The sequence below is a fragment of the Chaetodon trifascialis genome, chromosome 3 (genome assembly GCF_039877785.1).
Source record: "Chaetodon trifascialis isolate fChaTrf1 chromosome 3, fChaTrf1.hap1, whole genome shotgun sequence".
NCBI classification, from domain to species: Eukaryota; Metazoa; Chordata; class Actinopteri; order Chaetodontiformes; family Chaetodontidae; genus Chaetodon; species Chaetodon trifascialis.
This window is the reverse complement of record NC_092058.1, coordinates 4900107-4927403: the sequence shown is the minus strand read 5'-3', so window position 1 is coordinate 4927403 and position 27297 is coordinate 4900107. Positions and strand designations below refer to the sequence as shown.

Below are 27297 nucleotides of genomic sequence, written 5' to 3'. Positions count from 1 at the left end.
CTGAAAGAAACTCAGTCTGTTCTTCATTTTCATCCTGTATGTGTACATAAAGTATATCATTCGACTTCCCTTCACTGAAACAAAGAGGCCCAAACCAAAAAACCAAAAAACCAAACCAAGCCTCAAGCCAAAAGTGAAGTAAAGAGCTTTCGGCTTTGCAGGGTACTTATTAGTATATAGTAAGGAACTGGGATAGTTCACAACAGACAAAAGAAAAAAACAAGTGAACGTCTGCAACTGATCCTGATTTCTTGTTACGGAACAACAAAATGAAATGCATCTGTGGTATTTGTGATCTACTGACTGCGCTCGTTGTTGCTGAAAGCCCCTCTGATGGACCCGCCCACTCTCATCTCTCCGTCTAATAGGTCCTCCAGGTCCAGCTGCCGGATGGGGATTGGCTGGCGGCAGAGCTGGTAGCTGACTGGATGGTCGTTCAGTGAGACAGACCTGGTGATTACCAGGACGTCCTGGAACAGAAACACATGGAGCTTCTGCAAAGAGACAAAGAGACAGTGGAGTTATTTTTTCTTCTCTTGGAGTTTCCTCTATCAGGTGCACGTTTGTGTTCATGGTATAAGACTGCAGAAATCTACTGACGAGTCCTCTGTTGTTCTTCAGTTCTCCATGGCAGCTGAGGGTCCTGGAGCGGTCAATGAGTTCGTCCCTCTGTCCGTCCTCCGTGTACAACAGACGGTCTTTGTAGTACTGACACTCCGACTCACCCGTCCGCCTGTTGATGTCCGCCACCACACTCTGCACCATCAGCATCTGTAGAGCAAAGAAAGTTGATTTCCATCAGCACGTTTTAAAGCATCTGATGTGTTTTAATCTGACAGACGCGATCGACTGAGTTAACACCTTCCCTGACACAAATCATTTTCCTTCTACTGCCTCAGTCTGATGCAACCAGACCTATGGGACAAAGGTGTACATTGTCTTAACGTTGGTTTTTCTCACCGCCTCATCCAGGTGCTGCCGGTCCGGATGGTCATTGGGCGTGTGCTTCAGGATCTCCCTGAGCAGCAGTGGATACTTCACCAATCGGCTGCGGGGGATGTCCAGGAAGTTCCACAGGTCCAACTTCCTGCTGAAGGGTGACTGCAGACAGCGCTGTAAGAAGTCCTGCACCCGCCGATCCTGCTTCTTTTGGTCCAACAGGGCTTTGGCCTTGACCTGGTTACTGCAGTACGAAGTGTAGGAGGAGAGACAGGGCAGCTGCAGGGACACAGAGACAGAGACCTGGTTACTGCAGAGCAAAGGAGACATGTGACAAATGAAATAATGCCATCTTTATTCTGCAGGCGCCATGATTATTTTCTGTATGTTACCCAGTCAGTCAGGATGTGTCCCACATGTTCTGTGGACCCGTCAGGTTTTCTGGCATCTCTGAGGTGACTCAGCAGGTCTGAGGAGAGACAGACACAAGTCTAAAAATGCTGTGCATCTGCAGGAAGAGCAGGGGAGAGACAGGAGTTGACATGCAGCAAATGGTCCAGGCTAGAATGAAATTCAGGCCATGGCAGTATGGGAACATCGAAGAAGACAAAGCAGGAAGTTTTTCAGTAGCATCCACAAAAAGCGACACAGCTACAACCATAAGACTCTGAAGTGAATCCCCATACTTAAACAATGACACCAACACCAATACTAGCACCGATACAATACTTAACATTTCAACATCGATACCAAAACAATGTTTTCCACAAATGATTTGAATATTTCAGAAAATATAAATATATTTTTCTTTCATACAAAAAAGAAGTTATCATCTTTAATGCTGTCTAAACACAAACGGCCGTTTGTGAGAAAGAAAGAAAGAAAGAAAGAAAGAAAGAAAGAAAGAAAGAAAGAAAGAAAGAAAGAAAGAAAGAGCTCTGCATGAAACAGGTCAAAACTGGTCAATTTTATTATTTATATTCGAAAAACATGTATAAAAAAACTGTTTCAACTGAGACATTTCCTTTGAGCTCATTCAGTCACCACCTCTGCAGTGTTGACTGTATATGTGCAGAGAGGTGTTGAAGGTTTCTCATTCACTTCTACTAAAGCAGCTTTTACACAGTGTGGTCAAAGCTGCTTCATCCTGGTTTAAAAGGGGCTACAGTCACCATCTGGTGGTAATTAGAGGAACTGCAGCTTTAAGCCCTTTACAGACATGGAACACAAAAAACTGCTGGCTTCGAGTATAATGCTGTTGTGTTAAAGCGATGGCTTTTTGACAGTCATTCAGCAGATGCCTTGAGGCAAGATGCACAACAGATGGATTTTAAAACTTCTTTAGAAGCCTTAATGACCATCATGAGTGTGAGGATTGTGCTTGTCTTACTGAAAGTGAGGGGAAATGTTACGGGGTCTGACCTGCTAAGATATCTGTTGTGACCTTGATGTAAAATCCCTATCAGACGCTTCCGCCTACCTTCGTGCAGAGGGATCAGTGAGTCCAGAGTCCCAAAGATCTGGTTCAGCTCCGGCTCAGTCATGATCGACAGCTTCAGCATCGGGTCACGGTAGGCCTGCAGCACACACACACGAGTATAATACAGAAAATACTGGTACTGTTGAATAAATGCAGGAGGAGAGTCAGTTTCACAAAGAAAAATAAAGGTTTTTGTTTACCTTCTTAGCCAACTTGAGATCTTCTACCAAGTCTTGCTCGCCCTGAGCCAACTCAAATATAGCCTGCAGGTGGAGAAAGAGTTTGAGTCTTAGAAATGAGTTTGGGCAGTCGATAAGTGTTCAGAGATGGATGAGACTTCAGAATGCACATTTTTGTATTTATAGTCATTTATATTTCTCTCCCTAAATGTCTTCACCCATTGAGAATAAGTGCTGCATCATTCTAAAAAGATGGCAGTCATGTTGCTGTGTATACATGGTACTATTTTCTTAAATCTCATGGCTGATCAATGCATGTATCAGAAACCCTTCAGTCCAGCGTGTCTCGCACCTCTTGTCGTTTTATTTCTTTCGGGCTCAGAGGTTGCGTCGCTCCCAGCCGGACGTCGAACGTCTCGCTCCAAAGCTTGCTGTCACGGCGCTTGGCGGCTGGGGCCGTTGCCGTGGAAACCCGCGCGGCGGTCAGGGAGGAGGAAGGGTTGGACACCGTCGCTGAGATAACGCGCGTCTTCATGGTCGAGGAAGAGGGAGGAGGATGAGCGGCTCTCTCCATCTGACTCTCATTACGAAAACTGATGGAGCGCTGCAGAGACGAGAGGAGGTTAAACCAGCTGACAGGTACAGAACACACCGAATGTTCTTATTTTCAGTGTCTGTAGTGTAGAGCTGCGAAGAGGAAAGAGCTAGAGAGCGCCATTTACGTGAGTGCCTACAGCTGGAGCACTTCTACATCCTGGATCTGTATTAAACTCTCCCGTTTGGATCATCAGTTCAAAAGATGAACATTAGGAAACAAAATGTCATCGATACAAGCCTGTGGGCTAATATCAAGGTGAGGTCTTAACATCAACCTATGGGATTATATTATTTGGGAAGGTCTTGTGTGTCCATGTTCAGTAACTTTAAGGATATCATTAAACGAGAGAAATGAAATGGGATTAAAGAAAAGCACTTGAGCACCACTGGCCTCTACCACTATGCAACTTCATGGACTAAACACTAAAAAACTAGTGCAGACATCTGATTGGCTGCTCACCTGCAGCGTCTGACCAATCCTCTTCAGCGGTGTGGTTTTGACGGGCGGCAGCAGGCTGGCAAGAGACGTCACCCTGGTAACGAGTTTACTGCGCTTGGTGTTGGGCTCCTGGAGGAGACAACAGAGTCAAACTACGTCACACAAAACCAAAACACCCACGACCTGCTGGACTGACGCTCACACGCACCTGCAGGCTGAAGCATGAACAGTGTCATATTCTGGGCATTTACTGAAGCTTTTGTGCAAAGAATTTAAACTTTTTGGAATTTGGCGCCCCCCAGAGGTGATATTTAACTTCAATTTTATTTATACAGCACTTTAAAAACAACCACATTTGAAACAAAGTGCTGTACATATATAGACAAAACAATATAAAAAGAACAAAATAAATAAAATAAAATAAACAGGAATAAACACTAAAATAACTGGTTTATTGTTTTTAAAAACAACAAAAAACAATAAAATATTTAAAGAGACACTGTGGCGAGGAGAAGCCGGGGGAACAAGTCATACGATGGGCTTCATGCATGTCTGTATAAAATGTCAAGGCAACTGCAGGGAGACAGAGACGGGGACGCTGCAGTCATGAGGTATGTACCCTAACCCATCTAATAGCTGTTGGGGTGTTTCAGTCTGGACCGACAGACCGACAAACAGACAGACCGACAGGCACGGCTTAGAAAAAGGGCTGTTGATCAAATGATAACTTTTCCATTGAGTCTGAAAAACATGGTGAGTGTTGATGATCTAGTGGTTTGCGGGAAAATTGACTGTATTATTAACACACTGCAAGTTAAACAATAGTGTGACTCAAAGTCTTTCCTTCTCTACCAGACTCTCTCTCTCTCTCTCTCTCTCTCTCTCACACACACACACACACACACACACACACACACACACACACACACACACACACACACACACACACAAATATAGGCCTCAGTGTTGCCACCAGGCTGCTTGTGCTGGATACAGACTTACAGTAAATCAATATGTGTGTTGGTGTGTGTATCTTCAGGCCTGCCCTGCAGCCTGCAGTCAGCTGACCTACTGGAACACAGGAACCATCAAACTTCGTTTCCATCAGCACACACAGTCAGGAACCAGCCGACCAAAAATAAATCGGCTTCTGGCAGACAGCCCTTTGTTTTTTCATCCTCGATCTTTGACCACCGTAAGATTTTCAGCTTCAGCTTCAAAAGTCCCAAAGTCTGACGACAGAGTCTCAGCCGTGTTCGGTGATTTTACCGAAAAAGTAAAGAGGAGACTGACAATAAAGAACGTGACATGATAGCCACTGAAGTAGCTGTTGGAGGTCTGATGTAAACAGCAGTGATTTCCCTCCTTTAGCAGATGACGCTGCTGTATTTATCAAAGAAGAACAGCTCAGAGAGGACGATAAATAATCGGTTCATTTGCTTTATAAGTGAGAAGTTTCCATTGGACATGTTGTAATGGGTTTTCTGTGTGTGATGGCGCTTCAGTTGATTCAATCTGACAAAGATCAATTAGGTGCAGTAGGTTAACAGTAGACTGGTTCTCTAATTAAAGCAGGTTTACAGCAGACTGACTGACTCTCAGGTCGGCTGTCAGGAGATTTCTAATGTATGACCGGGATGCATCCTTTTGTTTCTGTGAGATGATGAGCGAAGGCATTCAAGTGTGTGTCTTACAGGTAAAACATGATCTCATGTAGGCTGATAAAGGAGTTCAGCGTGGGGCGGCCAGCATGCAGGTGTCTGTTTATTTTGGCATCTTCAGTTGCTAATAGGTTTTTCAGAAATGAGAATAAAATGGAGCCACGTCTCAAAGTCTAACAAAGCATTAACTTTACAGCAGCATGGATTACATTAAATTAGATTAAATTATAGTAAATATGATGAGATTAGATCAAATCTGACTAGATCAAATTGGATTAGATCAAATTATATTAGGATAGATCAGATTATATTACATTAGATGAGATCAGATCATATCAGACAAACTTTCATCTAATATTAGGTAATAATAGGTTGGACTAAATTACATTCTGTTACACCAGATCAGATTAGATTCAGTTAGTTTAGAGTGGATCAAGTCAGATTAGAACACATTATATCAGAATAGATTAGAAGCCAGAGCAGAATTAAGCACACTGAATCAGACTAAAGCTTAAGTTAAGCATGTGTGTGAAATGTAAAAAAAGGTGCTAAAGAATCTACTGACGAAAGTACAACGTAATTCATTTAATTAGAATGAATAATTCACATTTCAGATTAACAGATCTCACCTGCACCTGTTTCCCCATGTTGATCTTCCCTTTGCTGAACTCCACAGAGCCTCCAGACTCAAACCAGTGCACCAGAAGGCAGAGGGGACTCTGCCCCCCCACCACCATACTGCTCACCCCACAGCCCAGCACAGGACCTGGACCTTCCCCAGTACCAAGGGAGCATCCAGGAATACTTTCAAACTGGTAGAGGGTCCAGGACCAGTTAACGACAGAAAGTGTGACACTGACAAAGCATTAAGAGCGCGATCCACTAAGTCTTTACTGCTTTAAGTATCCAAAAAACAACTGACAGAAACTGGTTCCAGTCAAGTTTCAAACAAAGGTCTGGTTCTGGAGGAGCAACCGGAAAGAGTTTGGTACCAGAAGATCATCCTCTCAACCCAGTTCGGTCCTGAAAACGATGGACAGGATCCAGCTGGAAGCCGGCAGAGGGTCCAGAAAGAGGCCAACAGGATCAGCTGGTCTCAGGTCTGAAGACCAGTGAAGGATTCGTCCCACCAGAGTTCAGACAGGTCTGGAGCTCTGAGTCTCTTATTCCAGGTTTTTCTCTATCGAAGCTATTAAAGCTTCTCTCTGCCGGTGACGGCTGTTCACTCGTCTCCTCCTGAAGCTCTGTCTGAAAACTCAGCTGACTCTCTCTCCGTCTCTCTCTCCCTCTCCCTCCCTCCCTCTCTCTCTCCCTCTCTCTCACTCACAGGCTCGCTCACCCACTCACTTTACTTCCTCCCTTTCTTTTTCCCATTTCCTCGACCCTCTGTTCTTTCATTTTTTCTTTCATTATTGAGGAAATGAGTATTCTGAGCTTTAAGTAAAGAATGACATAAAGTACATTTCTTATTGTCATCAAATCCCATGAAAATATCAAAATCAACAATGAGCTGATCCACTAACGAGCACTGTGTGTGTATTAATGCCTGATATATCTTCTTCCTCTGCGCCGTAGAGCTCCATTGTTGTTCAAAAACTATTAAAGCACATCAGTGAGTCACGCTGCTGCACTGGGCCACACGTTCCTTCATTACCACTGCAGTTTATTTTGTGTCAACGCCACGTTCACTGTCCTGCTGCTGGAAATACTCCCTAGAGACCAAATGTGGATTAATGCACAGCTGAAAATAGTCCCCAATAAATGCATTACTTCCTCCTGTTTGAGTAACGTCCTATGACACCCTGCTGTAGAAATTAAACTTCAGCCATCTTTAGAGATTTTACCAAAGGGTTTATGGCTGAGAGCCACAGTCAAAGCTCGGACATATAGACATACTAACACATTATTGGTTTTGGTCTTTTCATGGGATTTGTTAACAATAAGAAAACAGAAGAATAATAAAATAATCCATGGCAAACAAAAGTCCTGCAATCAATTTTCAGCAGGTATTAGTGGCTGCATGTTCTCGGGTGTCTGAAGTAAAACAACTCATTAGTGAAAAGGTCAAACATGGAGCAACACTTGTAGCAGAAAGAACAAATTCATTGTCCGATACAACATGTGTTGCTTTCCGTCTCCATGCACCTTCAGGAAGTGGGTGAAGCTGTGCCAGAAATCGCTGCTCTGCTTCTACAGCTCTCAACAAAACCACAGCAGCGTCATCCAGCCTCTCAGTGGAGGTAATGATGACAGTCAGGGAGTGTCCGTGCTCTGTGGTTTCAAGGACCGCCGCACTTTCTGAACATGCCGTCAAAGCAGAAAGTATCTGGTCATCTGAAGAAATGTTATTTTTCACGCCAGAAGGGAACAATCGCCTTGTCTGAGATCTTTGAAGGAGCAAAATGCACATTCAAAAAGTAACTGACATTATCAACACAACAGTTCTGACGTTGTGTCAAAGACATCTACAGTATGTTTTGCAGAGATATCTACTGAAGTTAGCATGCTAACCAGCTAGTCCCAGCCTGTCCCATTGTGGTTGGGTTCACCAAGATGCTGCTGAAGCTGGTTTCAGTTCTGGTGCCCATTCTGGTGCCGCTCCCAGCCAGCATTCTCTGCTGGACCCCCCCCACCCCTGACCTGAAAGCCTCCAAAAGCAACACTCCCCCAGTTCTTCCATATTGCACCTTTAAGCCACCTTCATTTGGTGGATCAATCCAGCATTCATCGGCGCATCGTAAAGCAAAGCGCTCTCAACAAGCGCTCCGCTGTGATTATTCTGACGCTGATCACCATCAACATACAACAGCTTAATGTGGAAGAGGGCAAATAAGAGGCGCCTTGTTTGATAGCTTCATCTACAGCACTGCATTTTATTTAACTGTCATCACATAATTTACAAGCAAAATGAATTCTGCAAACAAGGTTCAGTCCTCTGGTACATGAGTGAAGAAAAAAGCGCATTTGCTTGAAAAATGTACTAAAATAGATCTAAAAAGACAATATTCCCCTTTAAAATGTCAACAGTTTATCGTTATGTATTACCATCACCTGAACACACACACTGGCTGTTACTGGAGCTGACACTGGAGCTACTGGTGGTGCTGGGACTGTTCGGCTGTTCATCAGTCGATGCCAATCTGAACTGTAATTACTGCAGAGCGAGAGAAGCCTGCAGGCAGCTGCAGCTCTGCCCTGATTCTCCAGCAGTTTTTAAGTCAATTACTGAGTGTGTTTGTGTGTTTATTTGTAATGCGATGAATGTCCGAGCCACGCTGTGTGGGCAAAAACACGAAATTTCAGAATTAAGATCGGTTTCAGCCATTTTTCAAGCTAAAACTCCAGCTTCTCAAAACGGACTTCTCAACTGATTATTTGTTTTCTGACAGTCTGAAGACGAAAGCATGAATCAATGACTCAAGAGAAGAACTGGAAGAACGATGGATAATTAAAATAGGCATTAGTTGGTTGAGGTCAGGGTAAGCCTCCAGAGAATGACTTATGTCCTCACACACACACACACACACACACACACACACACACACACACACACACACACACACACACACACACACACCCTGGATCAGCTGTCGGTAATGAAGCAGAAGAAGAAGAACACCGATCATTGTGTCATTTTTAGAAACCTTTGTTTTCCTCAGTTTCCTTTGAAAGCTATGACGAGTATCAGAGTCAGAGCATCGTCGCTGACCTTTGACCTGACATGAAACAAACCTCCTGTTCAGCCAACGAACGCTGCCCTTCTGACTCAGCTCCATTGTCTGGTAATGGGCCAGTTGGGTCGCGGACGCCAGAGAAGAACAAGAGTCACTGGCTGATCCCAGAACAGATTCGGTTGTCTCCACTGACTCAGACAAACCCGCTTCACTACTGTACTGTGACGCATCGCAGCAAAGAGACAAACTGAACCGAGGCGTGGCAAAATATGGACGGATGATGTAAGATGGGTTTTTATTCTTTGTCTTGGTGGTTTCTTCTGCATAAGTTGCAGAAAAGGGAAAGACGCAGAAGAAAAATCCTAAAAGTGATGAACAACACGGACCGAGAGCTGCAGAGAGCTGCAGGTGAGAGAACGTCAAAGTGAAGTTTAACGAGGCTCCGACCTCAAACCCTCATCGTTATAAAATACTGTATGTCTCACTCTGATTACACGACTTCCTGTGAGGGTTAAATCTATAGAAGCTGCAGCATAAAAAACGTTTTTTGCTCATTATTAAGCTTTCTGTGTTACTATTTACCTCATACTTACTCTAGTATCTCATAAATAAATATTATATTGCAATAATCTTGACTTCCCATAACTGCTCATTATGAGCAAAAAAAGCTTCAATAATCCAAAACGAAACCCACTTGCGGTGGATTACTGTGCTTCCTTAAAACACCAAATGACTTAAAAACTGTGTAGGAAAATAAAAGCTCGACAGCCTTATTAAAAGTTCTTGTTGTTGTTGTTAAAAGATGGCAGAAGAAAACACATCTCCCCTCACTGTTTACTGGTCTCGCTTCACTGAACAACATCAATAAGTGTCAATCTGCCATGTGAGCCTGAGGGGCTCAGTAGATATTAATTAACTCGTGAAAACATCTATAACTCGGCTGGAAGCCTCCGCAGTAAATGAGGTGCAGCTCTGAATGACAGCAGGACGCCTTTAACCGCTTTATTCATACACTTTCAGCGTGTTAGTTCTGTTCTGTTTTTGTTTTACGACCATGTGAAATATTTCTTTGGTCACTCTTTGCTTTAGAGGTCCCAAAGTTTCCTATAATTAAGGATTTCATATTATTGGTGAATCCTTTGGAAAGTTCTAGAAAGACTATCAGCAAAGCCTCGAGCAGGTCAGCTGATCGTAAAAAATGTGACATTTAAGCTTAAAATCTCACATTTTAACACTTCTAACACTCCAACAGCTCCACCATGAGTCACAGCGTTTATAATGTTCAGTTTTTGCTGACGTGGTTAGAAATGTGTGAATTCAATTACACGTCTGTGACTGAGGTTGTAGTTAAAGGGACATGTTTCTAATTTTTCTTATTTACAGTCAACCGCATCATTAACTCTGACCTCAGCCATGAACATAGAATTAACACCTCTATCACAGTCAACATGAAAGGCGCCATAAAGGAGACTTTACAGCAAAGCAGTTTTATTCGATTACATTACATTTCACAGGTGTACCTAATAAAGTGGCCATTGAGTGTATTTCAGTAATTAATAATGACTGAATTTTTACTTTCTTTGGTTTAAATTTTCAAAGTAATTAAAAACTCTAAACTCAGAGTTACATCACTGTTTCCAGAGGTAAACTACTGATAAATAAAATAATCATCTCCTGTCCAGACAGGACAGTCCTGTTCCTGAAGTGAATATGTTGATATTGTTGACCTTGAAATCACAAAAAATAATCTCCAGGTCCAGGAGTTTCAGTAAGAGCACAATATGACTGAGTGTGACTCACTGAGCTGCAGGGACGAACAGGAGACAAACAATGGACTGTGATTTATTGCAGGTTCACTATCAGCCGCCACTGGTTTCTAACTAAATAAGAGCGATGGTGCGGCGTATTGAACAGGGTGGACATCCTGTGTTAGAGCGAGCAGGGAGGGAAACGCCCGGGAAGGAACGGGCTGCTGGCAGAGGGCTAAAAATACAGACATGTACATGAGGAGGGGCCCGGCATGAGGACCGGGGGCCCCCGAGGGTCCCGATACATAATAACCCACCGTCACTGCTGAAGATAGTAAAGTACAAAGTTGAGAAATCACAGTTACGGCCTCGTCTACGAATGTTGACAAAGCTGTTGGAATTAGATGCCTGTTAGCCCGTTTACCAGCTTCTCCTGCTGGTGGAAGAAAAATGTTTCATTTAAAACTGGAGAAAATCAAGTTTACTATCAGAGGAACATCTGGAAAATATGGACATGTTTTATATTCTATTCTTCACGGTTTCGTAGGCATTCATGGGTTCATACTTTACATTTTAAATGGGAATTGTTGCAGTCTGATGTTGAAAGATGTTTCAGAGGAGACGTAGTCCTTTCCTGTGTGTGTATGTGTGTGTGTTTAAATAATGTGTTTTAAATAATACAATATACACATTCCTGCCAATGACTTGACACTATCTCACTGGTCTACTGGTGGCAGTAATGAGCCACTAAACATCACAATGCACCAGCAAAGGCAGTGAAGAAGAAGACTGCGAGCTCGTAAGCATAGATGTAAACAATGCAGGTTTCAAACTTTTCCAAAAAATCCACTTTGCAAATGTTTTTGAGGAAGAAACTGCATTCGACGCATTCATTAGACTTCAAGGATCAACACTGAGTGAAAGTGTAAAACTCCGCAGGGCGCCTTTAAGTCATAATCAAAACACAAAATACAGGAGAAAAGAGCTGCTGTTAAAACCTTCCTGACTCAAAGAAGTGGGTTTCGATGGGAAGATACTCTTGAAAGCTCTATGTAAACACTTCCTGTACAGCAATTCACATTTCAGAGACGTTACTTTTTCCATTTTCAGCTCATATTTAAAAGGTGTGAAGGTGCTGCCAACACAGACAGGAAGTATTTAGCCCTGTCAAAGTAAAAGTCGACAAATTCCACCACTGTTTGAGACAAGAGTGAAAATTTTTTAGCCACAACCCCAAAAAGTTCAGAGGAGCAAAACTTACGTTGATGTCCAGACTGCAGAGACTGAGGGAGTCTGCATCTCTGCTGGCCTGCTTCCTCTTCTTCTGCAAAACACAGAACACAGCAAACGTTACTTCGGACGTACTTTAACAAGCGTCGATCAACAGAAACGTGCTCTGATTCGTCAGACTTCTACAGCTAAGTGAGGAGATGTTTCAATTTCACACTGAATCAAACGACTCAAACATGCCGTGAAAGTGACAGTTAACACCAAACCTGCAGCTCTAAGCAGCTGTTAGCTCTTTGCCTCGGTGTACTCAAGCAGTCCTCGAGTACCATTTGAGTAATACTTTAAGCGTAAACAGTTGCTGACTTGGCACAACTTTTTACAAACTTTAAGTGTACTGAAGTACACCAGAGAAAATCATGAGTGTTGAAAACACACTTCACTTGCAATTGCAAGTACAATTGTACAATTGTATTGTATCATCACTGTGTTGGAAAAATATACTTTAATATACTTAAAATTAATTGAAGTGAAATTAAAGTACACTTTCATTAAGCATACCATGTATTACAAAGGACTTGAAAATATACTTATCATAAGTACCCTTTATTACTATTAAAAGTATTTGTAATTTAGTACGCTTTTTAAAAGTACACGGAAGTATTTATAACTGTATATATTTGTGACAAATTTATACCTGGGTTTGAACTTCGTTTACAGAACTGACAGCCTCAACTCTCTAAGGATACCTGATCTGCTCAGTTTGACGCAAAGTTTATTTCACAAAAATATTTCCAAAGCTAAAAAGAAGAATTTCCTGAAACCAGCTGTCAAAAACATAACAAGCTGAGCAGCATCAGTAAAACAAACAGAAAACACTGATTGTACTGTGACAGACATAAAGAGGGGAAACGCCTTTCTAAAGCAAAGCACTCCATGAATGATAAGAGGTGGTCATGTGACAGTCAGGGTGATATTAGATTGGATAATATTAGCCTGAGCAGGTGATGAGACGGACTCAGAGGACGATGCTGGACAGCCACCTGCAGCTTTCTGACACCTGTCGAAGTTACTGTGCTGAATTATGCTGAAGCTCTGATGAAGAAACAGTTCATTTTTTATCATGTTTGAACTCCAGTAGTTCAAATGTTAATTCTGTATTAGTATCAGAGCCCCACTAACGACTCATGGACAGCGTCCATGTGGTGGGAAGCTGCACAGGTGCAGTTACACTTAACACAAAAACACAGATACAGTTCCTGTGTGCTGCCGTGACGACAAAAACAGGAAGAAAACACACAAGCACCTGATGAACTGGGTCACTGAGGGCAAAGAGCTGTACGTGCGAGAGGAGGAGGAGGAGGAGGAGGAGAAGAGGAAAGGAGAGGAGGAAAAGAAAGGCAAGAAAATGGGAGAACAGAAGAGGGGGATAAAGGGACATGAGGAGTAAAGGAGCGGGAGGTGGAGAGGAGGAGATAAAAGGGTAAAGTTGAGGAAAGAAAGAAAGTAAAACGGGAGAGGTTCAAAAAGATTGAAGAAGGAGGGAGGAGAGAGGGGAAGCAGAAAAAGAAGGGTGGATGAGAGGAGAGGAGAGGGAGAGAAAAGGCAGACAGGAGGAGAAAGGGAGGTGGGAGGAGAGAGATTAGGGGGAGGACAGGCAAGGAGAGGAAGGCAAGAGGAAGGAGAGTGAAAGAGAAAGGAGAAAAGAGGAGAACAGAAGACAGGAGAAAAGGAGACGAGGAGAGACCAAGTAAAGGGTGGGAGGACAGAGAGATGAGATGAGATGAGATGAGATGAGATGAGATGAGATGAGATGAGATGAGATGAGATGAGATGAAAGAAAAGAAGGAGGGAATGAGAGGAAGGGCCAGAGGAGAGGAAGGCAGAAAGGAGAGGAGAAAGGAGACGACACAGAGGAATGAAAGGAAAGAAAGAGCGAGCGGAGGTGGAAGGAGATGCATGGAGGAGGAGAGAAGGACAGCAGGAGGACAGGAGAGGTAACGAAAGAATAAGGGGAGAGGAGAGGAAAAGACCAAAGGAAGAAAGGGGGGGGGTTCAAAGAGATGAGAGGAGGACATGAGGAGGAGGAGGAGGAGGAGGAGGAGGAGGATGTTGGGATCGGTGTAGCAGACTGTAACAATAGCAGGAAGTCTGGTGTTTGTTCAGTATTGTGTTAAGACTTTGTTGTTGGCCGGACATTATATAACCTGGCAGACTTTACCTTTAACTCACTGTCGCTATAGAAACCAAAGACAAGGAGGTCCACCGGTCCATATAAGGTCGTCCTGTAAACATCACAGCGACCAATGAACAGTCAGCTGGAAGGTGACGATCTGACAGGACCTCCACATTTTGCAAAATAAGCTTATTTGACTTAAATGAGGAGATCGATATGAATCTCATGTCTGTACGTTAAAAATGAAGCTGCAGCCAGGACGCTGTTAGCTTAGCTTAGCATAAAGACTGGGAGCAGGGGGAAACAGTTAGCCTGGCTCTGCCCAGAGTCTGTAAATTTAAATCCATAACAAAACCAACTGTGAGACGACAGTGTGGTGTTTTACACGTGGTTTAAAGTTCAGAGTGCAAACTTCTGACTTCTGTCATCAGGACACAGGGACGGAAGATGTAATGACCCTAATTTACAAAAAGATTGCGTCACATTCACAGCATCAAGTGGAAAGAGAGAGAGGGCGACATGCCACAAAGAGCCACAGGCTGGAATCGAGCCCACACTGCTAACCACGCAGCCTTAGCACGTGGCGTGCACGCTCAAACAGGTGAGCTACCTGGAGACACCATTCAACAGTCATCAAAGATATGCCAGCACGCTCTGGTTTTGATGATGTAAAGAAACTCATTCAGTCTGCTCAGTTAATCCTGCTCGCGTTGACCCTACACCCAATGTACAGAAATGACATAAAGCTGCATTATGAAACGTCCCTTCGACTGGAACTCAAGGACGCAGAGACGGCAGGTTGGACAGACTGTGCTGTAGGTCATGTCTTCACACGGTCAGCCCTCGGTTTGATCTGAGCGTGGTATCGATAAGAAACGTGCATAAAACACAAAAAACAAACAGCGTTTAAGAAGAGGAAGGAGGCGGCGGCTGTCTGGGGTCTCGTCTGTCTGACTGACCTGCAACATGTGAAACCTCAGACACTCACCCGATAGTAAACAAACAGACAGCAGCCCATCATCTGCTCCTCAAACACTGCTCAAGTGTCAATTAACTCTCTCTGCAAACAGTCATGCGCTGCTCCTCTTCCTCCTCCTCTTCTTCTTCTCCTCCAGGTCACTTCGTGTTCACTCCAAAGTCACATCAGCTGTCCTTTCTTTTCTCTTGCTCTCCTCCTTCCAATCACCTCCTTCACAGTCACATTGCTGTTCTCCTTTCTTGGTCTTTCCTCATCTCACACTCTGCTCACCTCCTCTTCTCCTCCTCCTCCTCCAGTTCGTCACCACTTCTCTCTTTTCTCCTCCTGTCAGACTTTTCTCTTCGCTCTTTTCTCTCCCGTTTCCTCACTCCTTCTCGTCTCCTCCTGTTTTCTACCTTCTTCTGTCCCCTGCCCTCCTCTCGTCTCCTCCTCCACCCCCTCAGTCACAGTCTAAACCTCCTCAGCAGCTCCTCTCTCCTCCTCAGCTTCACCTCCTCTGTGAGTGGATCTGCAGACCCTCAGGAACAGGAACACCTCACAATGTGTGCGTGTGTGTGTGTTAGTGTGTGTATGTGTGTCCACTCAGTTCCCACTGGACAAACAGGAAGTGACGGTCGTCAGGGGAAACAGGCCGTCTATAATTAGGAGCTACAGGAGACACGGAGACACCAGCAGCAGAGACACAATAAAACACTGCAAAAATACTTAGAAGTAAAAGTCCTGCGTTGAAAACATTACTGAACTAAAAGTACACAAGTATAATTGGGAAAATACACTTAAAGTATTAAAAGTAAAAATGCAGGAAAAAGTCCCCCTGTGACTGTGAGTACTGACTACTGACGATAACATGAGATGATTATTCCTCGCACATTCATGGAAAAGCAGGATCTTACTGTTGTAGCTGGTTGCTGGTGGAGCTCATTTTGATCTGATCTGCTTTGAAACTCATGATTGTTTTTAATGTTTTGAATGCAAAAACCTGAAATTGCAAACTAACAAGTGACTAAAGCTGTCAGATAAACAGAAGAGTAAAAAGAACTATTTCTCCTGGTTTGTAGAAGAATAGCAGCATGAAGTGGCCTGAAAATAAAAGTTTCAAGTACCTCAAATTTGCACTTGAGTACTCACTATATACGCCACATAGAAAAATATATATAATTATTTCGTTCTGCCATAAGATTTTGTAGATATCCACGTTCTCAACAGGACGAACTATAATAACTGATGAGTTTCCGCCATCAGCATGTCGACATTCATCAGCCTCAGCTGATCGTTAGCATTAGCATGCTAACACGTTAAATAAGAATTACAATTACAATTTGTCATTTGGCAGACGCTTTTATCCAAAGTGATGTACATATGAGTTTTTCTTACAACACAAGCAAGGTTCTAGACGGGAGAGAACAACAAGAGTAAGTGCCCTAACGCAACTTTCTGGTCCAACTGGACATCGGTGCTACAAGACAATGCTACGAAGTAATGCAAAAAGGGCATAGAGTTTTTTTTTCTTTCTTTTTTTCTTTTATTTTTTTTAATTAAAGAATAAGGTGTTCAGTAAAGAGCTTCATCTTTAGTCTTTTTCTAAAGATCGCAAGGGACTCTGCAGAACGAATGGAGTTTGGTAACTCGTTCCACCACCTGGGAACCACAGAGGAAAAGAGTCTAGCTAGAGACTTCGGGCTTTTTGGAGGTGGCAGCATTAGGCGCTGTTCCTGGGCAGAGCATAGTGAACTGGAGGGAGCATAAACCTGAATGAGGGAGTTCAGGTAGGTCGGAGCAGTTTTGGTGGCAATTTTGTATGCAAGCATCAAAGACTTGATGCAGGCAGCATCAAAATATTCACTCATTCACTACATTTCATTAGCCACCAGAGGTCAAACAGAAGTATACTTTAGTGTATTAGAAATATAATTTAAGTGTACTTTTAGTGCAAAACTCACACTTAAAAAGTGTACCTCTATATAGATGCCATTAAGTTCTACTTAAATGTAGTAAAAAATAATATACTGAGCCTGTAATACTTAAAGCTATATTTCAAAGTACTTATTAAACATGTACTTTATTGTAAGTGTATCATAAATTGTACTTAAGTGTATGTAGTAGAAAGCACAGTGTACTTTAATTTCACTTCATTTGAAGTATATTGAAGTATATTTCCAAAAACGCAATTGTACTGCAAGTGTGTTTTGAATGCTCATGAATCCTGATTTTCACTGCTGTACTTCAGTACACTTAAAGTTTGAAAAATGTTAGCAACTGTTTACACTTCAAGTATACTCAAGTATTACTCCAGGACTCCTTGAGTACCCCTAGTACATTCTTCAAAAAGTAGAAGTATATTACAGGATGGACTGTTCTCAACTTTTCTACAGATATTCATGGTCCTCAGAGGTTGAATGAAGAAAATACACATTTCTGGTTTGCCAAAGGAATTCTTGCTTTGGGAAATTCACTCATTCATTCATTCATCTGCAGTCTTCTCTGTTTCACTGGACATGACCAGTTACCTCTCACTGGTGAAAGCAAAGTAAACACCAATAAAACTGATGACAAACACATTTAAAGATCAGATTCTCCTTTGATATGTGGCATTAGAGCCATGAAGCACTCTTCATGGCTCTTCACTTCCATCTCATTCTTTATCATCAGACTGTGTCGAGCACGTCGTCTTATTCAAGTGCACAGCCGTTAGAGAATAATCTGTTCTCACCCCTCTGAGGGACCAGCCGTCTGGAGAGAGAAGAGAGAAGGAGGAAGTTTTCTTCTGCAGCTTCGACCTGAAAGACCGAGAGAAGGGATGAAGGAAAGGAAGGGAGGGGGAAGGAGACAGACGAAGAGAGGAGAAAAGATTAACTTAACAATCACAAAACTTTACTGAGACACACACAACACAATTAGAGTTCTGCTAAAATAAACCACACTTCACCGTCTACACTTCATAAACAAAGTGCAGAAGGCTCCTCGTCTGTACTTTAAGCCTTTATTGTGTCAATACTGTGAACTTTAACCTTCCCTTAATGGCTCTACCTTATTTATTTGTCTGCACGTGTGGCTGCAAGGTGCGATGGAGTTGCAACATTTATATTTGTGCGTATGAGCTGATCTTAAGTTTTTAGAGGTGCAACGATTAGATGATTCAACAATTAGTTAATTACGTTAATTACTAGTCATTTTTCAAGCAAAAATGCAAAAAAATGAAAGGATTGCCATTAAAAATACAAATGTTTGACATGTCATAGACCAAGAAACTCGCCAACTAATTGAGAAAATAATCAGAAGGTTAAGGTAAACTGTTCTTGTGTGGTGTGTGTATGACTTGTATATTGAAAGGGTTCAGGTTTGACCAGCGCTCCCCCTGGTGGTAGCTGCTGGTCAGGACACGTAAACAAACTAGAAGGTTTGGAGAATCTGACAGTTTATTTTATTTCAGCAGTTTTTTGGATGTCACTGCAGACGGTGAGGAGACGCAAAGTCAAAGATAACTTCCATACAAACAAAGGTCAAATGCATTACATCATTGCACACGCCCTTGTATGAGTGTGTGTGTGTGTGTGTGTGTGTGTGTGTGTGTGTGTGTGTGTGTGTGTGTGTGTGTGTGTGTGTGTGTGTGAGAGAGAGAGAGAGAGAGTGAGAGCCGTCCTGGCTGCACCTGCTGTTCCTACATTCAGGTTTCACTCAGTTTTATCAAGTGTTCACCAAGAGGAGATGAATGAATGAGAGATAAACCACACGAACTTCTTACAGTGTACAGATCAGCTGTTTCTAAACATTTACACCTACTATCTGCCGGGTGCTACGTCCTGTTAGCCATAACTGCTAATAAATGACCCCTTTAGACTGAGGAGTAAAGGAGCAGAGCTGGAGTGCACATTTACTCAAGTACTGTACAGTAGTATTTACTGAAGTATTTCCATGATATGATACTGCACACTTCGCTCTATTCTTGGCCCTATTCTCTTTTCCTTATACATGTTACCACTTGGGTCAATTATTGCAAGGCACAACCTTTCTTTTCATTGTTATGCAGATGATCTACAAATCTATCTGCCCATGAAGCCTAACAGTCACATTGCAAAGAATTCTTTGTTTGCTTGTGTCACTGATATTAAGCACTGGCTAGCCCAAAACTTTCTTCACTTAAATGATGATAAGACAGAATGCATTGTGTTTGGGGATATCGTGACGGCTGGCTTTGGCACCTTGTCCTCAAAACTCAGTCCAACCATCAGAAATCTGGGAGTGGTTTTCGATAGTCATCTGAAGTTCGACAAACAAATTGACAATGTTGTCAGGACTAGTTTCTTCCAGCTACGTCTACTAGCCAAAGTTAAAATGTTTTTAAGCCGTCACAACCTAGAGAAAGCCATCCATGCGCTAATCAGTTCAAGATTAGACTATTGCAATGCACTTTATGTCGGCGTCTCCCAATCTTCTCTCAGTCGCCTTCAACTTGTGCAAAACGCTGCGGCCCGTCTTTTAACCAACACAAACAGACGAGAGCATATCACTCCTGTTCTTAACTCCCTTCATTAGCTTCCTGTCCAATACAGAATTGATTTCAAACTTTTAATGTTTGTTTTTAAAGCTCTTAATGGCCTCGCACCACCTTATTTATCTGAGCTTTTAACTGTTCGTGAGCCTGGTAGAGCCTTGAGGTCATCCAACCAACTCCTGTTGGAAGTGCCCAGGTCAAAATGCAAACACTGGGGTGACCGAGCCTTCTCCATTGCTGCTCCCAGGCTCTGGAATAAGCTCCCCGCTGAAATACGTCTGGCTTCTGATCTGGGCCTCTTCAAATCTAGATTAAAAACCTATTTATTTAGGATGGCTTTCACAAGCCAGTAGCGTGATGACATTAACTTTGTTTTATTGTATGTTATTTATTGTATATAATTCTGTTTGGTTTTATTGTTTTATTGTCTCTCATTGTTTTTACTCATTTTATTGTAAAGCACTTTGGTTCACCGAAAGGTTGTTGTAATGGGCTGTATAAATAAAGCACATTTACATTTACATTTACTATAGAGCAACAAAACAAAGCAACATCTGATGCATTTTCATGAATTAAACTACCAAACAGTATTTTGAAACCAGGACTTTCACTTATAACAAATGTGATCATTTCACATAAAAGACAATATACCTCAAATGACAAAACATTATGCAAATAAAGTAGAAGAAATGACCAAATGCTGTCAGTTATCTTAGTCTCAACCCTGAACTTCCCTTAAATTAAAGCAAAGTCACACCCGCATGAAATGTTATTTTTGAAGCTGATTTGTGATGCTACAGTAACTTCCTGATAGCTTTTGATTGGACAGCTACAGATGTTTCCTAGCAACCAATTTACACATTACTCAGTTCTTTACTATCTAGGACATTCCCAGAGTTTTACTTAGAACAGGACACGATGAGGGATTTATGAAGAGCTGGTGCATCGCAGTGCCGTTCTGTTTCCTGGCCTCAGTCACCTTACCTACAATAGGAAACACACACACACACACACACACACACACACACACACACACACACACACACACACACACACACACACACACACACACCTAACAACCTCTGCAGAGCTCAGTGTGCTGCATTGTGGGGAAAACTGAGGGAGAACAGAAGACGGTGAGAACACACGAGCGATGGGGCTCCAGATGCTAACACATGCTAACATGCTAACAGCACATGGATGGCGTTTTATCAACAAACCTGAAACCAAACAGAAACTTGTTCTGCCTTTCTGATCAGATCAAAGCTTTTCTCGTCTCCCTGGGAGTGTGTGTGTGTGTGTGTGTGTGTGTGTGTGTGTGTGTGTGTGTGTGTGTGTGTGTGTGTGTGTGTGTGTGTGTGTGTGTGTGTGTGTGCATTACAAGTTTAAATATGTGTGTGTTTTAGTGTGTGACTCATTTGTTCCTGGGAGTTGCAGTGCTTTTTCCAATAGTACAAATCATCCCGCCCTGGATGCACACACACACACACACACACACACACACACACACACACGCACACACACGCACACACACACATGCACACACACATGCACACACACATGCACACACTTATAATCCAGATCAGAGGTGTGTTTGGCTGCAGGCTCTTGCTTCTCTCTCTATGTCTTTCTCTCTTTTCTCTTGTTGAATCTTTTACCCCCCATCTGTTTTCAATCTGTCTGTCTGTCTGTCTGTCTGTCTGTCTGTCTGTCTGTCTGTCTGTCTGTCTCACTGTTTATCTCTGTGTCTGTCTCTCAGCAAACATTCAGTTTTCAGTCTCAACACCAAACCCTCTGTTTTGGTGCTCAGAATGAGGAGAAGAAGTTCTTATGAGGAGCTTAACTTCAGTAAAACAAACACACTTTGAGTCTGGCAGACATTTCACGTTTTAAGCATTTTACATATTGTTCTATATGTCGATATGCATAATTAGTTTTAAAAAGTCGAATCGATCCCACTAACAAGGACTGTTTGTATATCCAGAGCCTGATGATCGTCTTCCTTTGTGCCGTGGAGCTTCATTTTGTCCAAAACTACTAAAAACACATCAGTGAGCATCACTGTTGTACTACGGGAGACATGTTTCTTCATTACCATGAACACACACACTGTATTTTATTTTGACACACACTGTCCTGTTGTTGGAAAACTGCACAAAATGTGGATTAATCCACCGCTGAAAATAGTCCCCAGCAAATGAGCTACTTACTCCCGTTCGAGCGAGCTGTTTTAGGAAACCCTTTTTTAAAATGAAACTATATATTTGTTTGTTTTTGTTTTTAAAGACTGACGTCCTCAGTGTGAACCAGCGAGGCTCAGAGCCTCAGACAGACAGACAGGTGAGACAGACTAACACATTGTCGGTTTTGGTCTTTCCATGAGATTTGCCTCCAAAAAGAAAAAGAAAACGGTGAGAAGAACAGGTGAAAACAGACGTAAGCGCTGTGACTCTCTGTGTGGTCACACGTCAGCGTCTTATCTTCCACGCAGGTTCGATGACAACATTTCCTGCTGTGGAAAAAGCTGAACATGATGCGATGACACCGTTCAGGAAACAGCAGAGGAAACGCTGCTTTCCTTTCAGTCAGCTGATCTCAGGTCAGAACTGAACTTTTGATTTCCAATTAAAAGTTACACAATCACAATTAACACTCATTATAATGTAGCTGATATACTGACTTATGATTTAATTTTTCACACAATTTCAACAACATTTAGTGCTGAAATGATTTCAAGAGTCGGTTAGACGACTGAGTTTTAAAAACTGATCAATCATTTAAGTCAAGCAACAAAAAACAAATAACAACAAAATTCAAATGTGCTGATTTGTTGCTTTTCAACATGGAGGAGGAGGCGGTGGAGACCAAAAACAGAGCTAAAAGAGAGCGAATATTGGTGATTACTCATAATGAATGACCAACCACAACAATACAATCTTGCTTTTATATTAATCATGAGTATCAATAATCTAATGATACGAGTATAACAGTTACATGGGACTTCTTTTACTTTTAATACTGTAATAACATTTTCAATGCAGGACTTTTACTTGTAACTGAGCTATTTTACTTAAGAAAAGGATCTGAATACTTCCTCCACTGCTGATCATTTTAATTACTGATGACTTTCAGAGTACTGTCACACTGTGGAGGTCGGACAGAAATATAACGTTAATGCGAAACCTGTTAGAATGCATTTTCGCGCTTCGACGCTGAATGACTTCCACATTCACACGGGTGATCTGTCAGAGGGCGTGAACGGTAACTGTAAAGACACAAACATCTCTGCTTTGACCTTAAGTGTGAATGTGCTCGGTTCACACATGAATCAGCTGTCTGATTTGTCTGCTTATCAACATAAAGTGCAAAGAAATCCAACTGGAAACTTCGCTTCTGCTTTCAGTTTCTTGCGATGCTCTGGACTGCTGCTGACATTTGATCAAAGCTGTTAGTCACTGCACACACACACGCACACACACACACACACACACATACACACACACACACACACACACGCACGCCTCCAGGAACCAGCAGGGCAGCATACTGCTGCAGGAAACACGATGATTAGCGACAGAACAAACATCACCTGAACAACATCTTCATTGTCCCTCGACAGCAGCTGAACCACATTCCTCCACAGATCAACAGCGACCAGCTTCTGTTCTGAGGTCTGTGTGGTCGCGCTGACGTGTTCGACACCGAACATGTTGGGGGTTTACTTTGTGCATCATAAATTCAAAAACCACTGATCAATATCTTTACATCAAATGACCCTCTTAGCTCCTAGCTTTGGTTTTTACGCCACACTTCATGGTTGTTTCGGTGTCAGTGTTTCCAGTCGCAGACTCTGATGCTTCCACTGTACACGAGCTGCTGGTGGAGACCAAAGCCGAGCTAAAAGGTGAATGAAAATTGGACTTAGATTGATCAAATGGAAACAAATGTTGCTCTGTTTGCTGCATGTGGAAACAGTTTGCTAACACGTTAGACATGACAAGTCATAGGGTGATGTCAGTGTTTTGGAGTTTTGTGACCTCTAGAGGCCAAAACAATTCAATGAATGCAGCTTTGAAAAGACAAGCTAACCCATGACCAAAAAGTGAGTAAAAGGCTCTAGAGCCCAACAGTTAGTCGATTCAGGGATCAACTGATGGACAGAAAATTAATCAGCAACTATTTTGAGAATCACTTAATTGTTTAAGTGATTTTTTGCCGAATGTCTGGTGGGTCGAGCTTCTCAAACGTGATGATTTGAGGCTTTTCTTTCTGTTGGACAAAACAAGACATTTGAAGATGTCTCCTTGGACTGCGTTCATTTTCTGTCTCTATGCGGCACATACTGGGAACCTGAAAAAGATCCGTTCTGTATTCCCTTAATAAGACATGGAGCACTGTGGGCTTTTAATATGAAGGCTGGAGTCACCAAAGGTCGTCTCGGCCATCGCTTACGCTAGACGTGCCGTCCCAGCCTCATGGGAGCTGCAGCTGATGCATGTTGATAAGCATCAATTCATCTTTGCTCAAAAGACAAAGAACTCAGCTTTTACTACAAGTACAGAAGCAGATACTGCTCTTTGAGTATGGACAGAAAACCACAGCAGCGTGTTTTCAGAGAGACGGACGGCATGAAAAAATACACTGAAGCACAAAAGCGAGTGGAACAGATTCTAGATTAGATTACTCTTATCATCACTGAACCAATGGCGTTGCTGAAGGGCTGCACTGACCCCCAACAGACTTCCTGAAATTCAGGGAGGCAGGTAGAGTCTGCAGGCGTCCATTTAAAACTGTGTTTGACAGCCTCACTCAAGTACTGATCTTAAGTGTAATTTTGACTTCACTTGAATATTTCCTTTCTTTCTATTCCAGTTTCAGAGGAAATATTGTACATTTTACTTTGACATTTAAAAAACATGTGATACATGTAGAACAAAGGACTGTTTTCATAATCTATTAATCTGATGCTAATTTTCTCAACTAAACAATTACTTCATGAAACATCAGAAAAGGTGAAAAACACCAATTAGTTTGTCAAAGCACAAGATGTGTTGTTTTGTCCCAGAGATATTGAGTTTAGAGTGAAGAAAACAGAAGATATTCACATTTAAGAAGCTGGAATCAGAGAATTTTGACTCTTTCTCTTAAAAACTACTCAAACCGATCAATCCATTAGCAAAATATTTGGCAATTAATTAAGTTGTTGACAACTAATTGCTTAATCAATCAATCATTGCAGAGTACACAAAGCATCTAAAACTGGCCCCACAAAGATCAACATTAACATCACAATGCTCTCACATGTACAGTGATGAACGCAGAAAAACATGTTCACTGTGATACAGACCGTCCTGCGTGATACTCACAGTACTCCTGTACTTTTATACACTTTGTATTCAGGTATTTTACATGTACTGTGGTATTTTTAGACGGTGGTATTTCGAAGGATCTGAGTACTTCCAGTAGACTTTCAGCAAAACAACAAATAAACATCATTTTCCACACCGAGCTGCCATGATGGTAAAGTGTTTACAGAGGAGGGTGTGTGTGTGTGTGTGTGTGTGTGTGTGTGTGTGTGTGTGTGTGTGTGTGTGTGTTTGCAGACTATAAGTCACTCTCAGGCAAACTTGTGACTCACAGGGCAGCAATAAAACCTTCTTTTCTTTCTTTCCCTGCCTCTCCTCTCTCTCTCTCTCCCTCTCTCTCTCTCTCTCTCTCTCTCTCTCTCTCTCTCTCTCTCTCTCTCTCGACCTCATTAACAGTGGCCAGACTTTAACTTCACACGGCTTTAATAGCCCAACAGACAGACAGGCTGACAGACAGACAGGCAGTGGAAGAGTTCCCCTCTTGTCTGTCTTCTATTATCGCATTTCTGAGATTTTTCTCGACCAAACCCTTCAGGAAACTCAGCTTTTGGCGGCTCGCGGCGCAGCGTCTCACCTTGAGCCCCGCTGACATCCATCACCTGCCTGCATCGGGCTGCAGCTCCTCCCAACGATCCGCAACTGAGCCACAATCCGCCGATTTCCAAAGAGCGAACTCTGAGCCAAACGTTCCGGCTTCCGTCGTGAGAGAAAAACAAACTTTTCTTCCTGTGAAACAAGTCAAAGTTCTCTCCGAAGATTCGTCTGAACAACAAGCTGAGAGACGCTGTGATTGCAGCTGAAGTCCTCCTCTCCACTCGCCGTCAAGCTCGAGTAAGAATCACACAGCTCTCTTCCGGTGGCACCTTCAAAATAAGAGCCACTGACTAAGTTGGTAATATGTGAGGTGAAAATGACCATGAGTGGAAAAGTACTCAGAATTTTTACTTCATGTAAAAGGAGTAATATCATTCTATAAAATACTACTGTTACAAATTAATTGTTCTTCAGTAAAATTATAGCAAGTAAAGTAAAAGTACTCATGATGCAGAATAATTATCCCTGTGACTGTAACGCTACTGTATCATATACTACATTATCGGATTATTGTTCCTATAACAGGCTTACTTATACTTCCACACTACTGTACATACACCTTTACTACAGTACTACTGTATGCTCTCACATACCCATATACATTTATACTACTGTCCATGTTGTATGCATCAGTACTATAGAGTATACATACACCTTATTCATATCATAGCCGTGTTTATCCTGAATGTGTCTTATTACTGCCATTTTTTGTACTTATACCTGGACCTTTTACCTTATTGTTCACACTGTGCACTATATTCTTGCGTATCCTTTTTTAATGTTGTTTTACTGCATATTTACACCTTAGTGTATTGCTTAGTGTAGCGCTAATTTTAACTACCATACTTTATATATGTTAGTATTAAGTATAAATACGGAAATCCTTAACTACAGTAAGTCAAATTTGTTGTTAAGTACAGAACTTAGTCACATTCCACCAGTGATCGGATTTGCTTGGAACCAATAATATATAAAATGTAATATAATTACTTGCACAAAATTTTTTGCTGTTTTTTGCTGTAAATATTGTTTATATACTTCGTTATACACTTGTATTTTTAATATATACTGTATGTATTATATAATACATATTATATAACTGTATTTAGTTTTACTTATATTTTTATTTTTATTCCTGTTTATATTTTTTGTTACTTTTTTCTGAATAATTGTGTGTACGTCCTGTGTTTGCTGTATGTTTAATTGCTACTGCAACAAAATAATTTAATATAACTAGAAGTATGGTGACTTCTGTAGCCTGCTTTGAGAAAGAGACAAGCTCTCATAGGTTAAATGTCCAATCACAAGCATCAGTTCAAGTCTAAAGAAACAGTCTAAAACTGAGAAGAGCTTAATTTAGGAACTGTTCAGTCATCTTCAATGCTGCCTTTGTTATAATGACAGTAAGAGCTAAGGCTCAGTACAAAGTCCTACACAAACCAAACAACTAAACAAAAATTAATAAGGGATTCATTTTTAGTTGTGTCCAGACTCCTACATAAGGACAGTGATGAGACCTGTGCTTTTATTTTGAAGGTACACCAGTGCTGGGATGGCTGTCTGTGAGTTTTAGAGGGAGGCTTCTGTTGTTTTAAGCATGGAGGCTTCACAGCTCACACACTATAGAGCTGTCTGCTGGTTTTTATGTCACTGCTGTGTGTGTGTGTGTGTGTGTGTGTGTGTGTGTGTGTGTGTGTGTTTCACTGTAAGAAACTAAAACTTGTCAGTCAGCTTGACGCAAATGAG

The 27297-nt window shown here is 42.0% G+C and overlaps 1 protein-coding gene across 4 annotated transcripts in view; it reads right to left on the bottom strand.

Moving 5' to 3' along the window:
* arhgef3 (Rho guanine nucleotide exchange factor (GEF) 3) overlaps window positions 1-25572 on the bottom strand; it is a 28833-nt gene extending 3261 nt beyond the window's left edge. The window contains exons 1-11 of one of the 4 annotated variants that reach the window (XM_070959725.1): window positions 25532-25572; window positions 17810-17876; window positions 11979-12041; window positions 3656-3763; window positions 2951-3202; window positions 2620-2682; window positions 2420-2516; window positions 1332-1408; window positions 961-1218; window positions 601-771; window positions 305-494 (exon numbers count right to left, since the gene is read on the bottom strand). In XM_070959725.1, the coding sequence (XP_070815826.1) occupies window positions 305-494; window positions 601-771; window positions 961-1218; window positions 1332-1408; window positions 2420-2516; window positions 2620-2682; window positions 2951-3202; window positions 3656-3763; window positions 11979-12041; window positions 17810-17876; window positions 25532-25566 (1381 nt within the window). In that variant the 5' untranslated portion in view covers window positions 25567-25572. Of the gene's footprint in view, window positions 1-304; window positions 495-600; window positions 772-960; window positions 1219-1331; window positions 1409-2419; window positions 2517-2619; window positions 2683-2950; window positions 3203-3655; window positions 3764-5924; window positions 6354-11978; window positions 12042-15108; window positions 15604-17809; window positions 17877-25531 lie in introns of those variants that run through there. The other 3 variants (XM_070959727.1, XM_070959728.1, XM_070959726.1) reach the window with 3 other exon arrangements.
* Between the last annotated feature and the right edge of the window lie 1725 nt (window positions 25573-27297).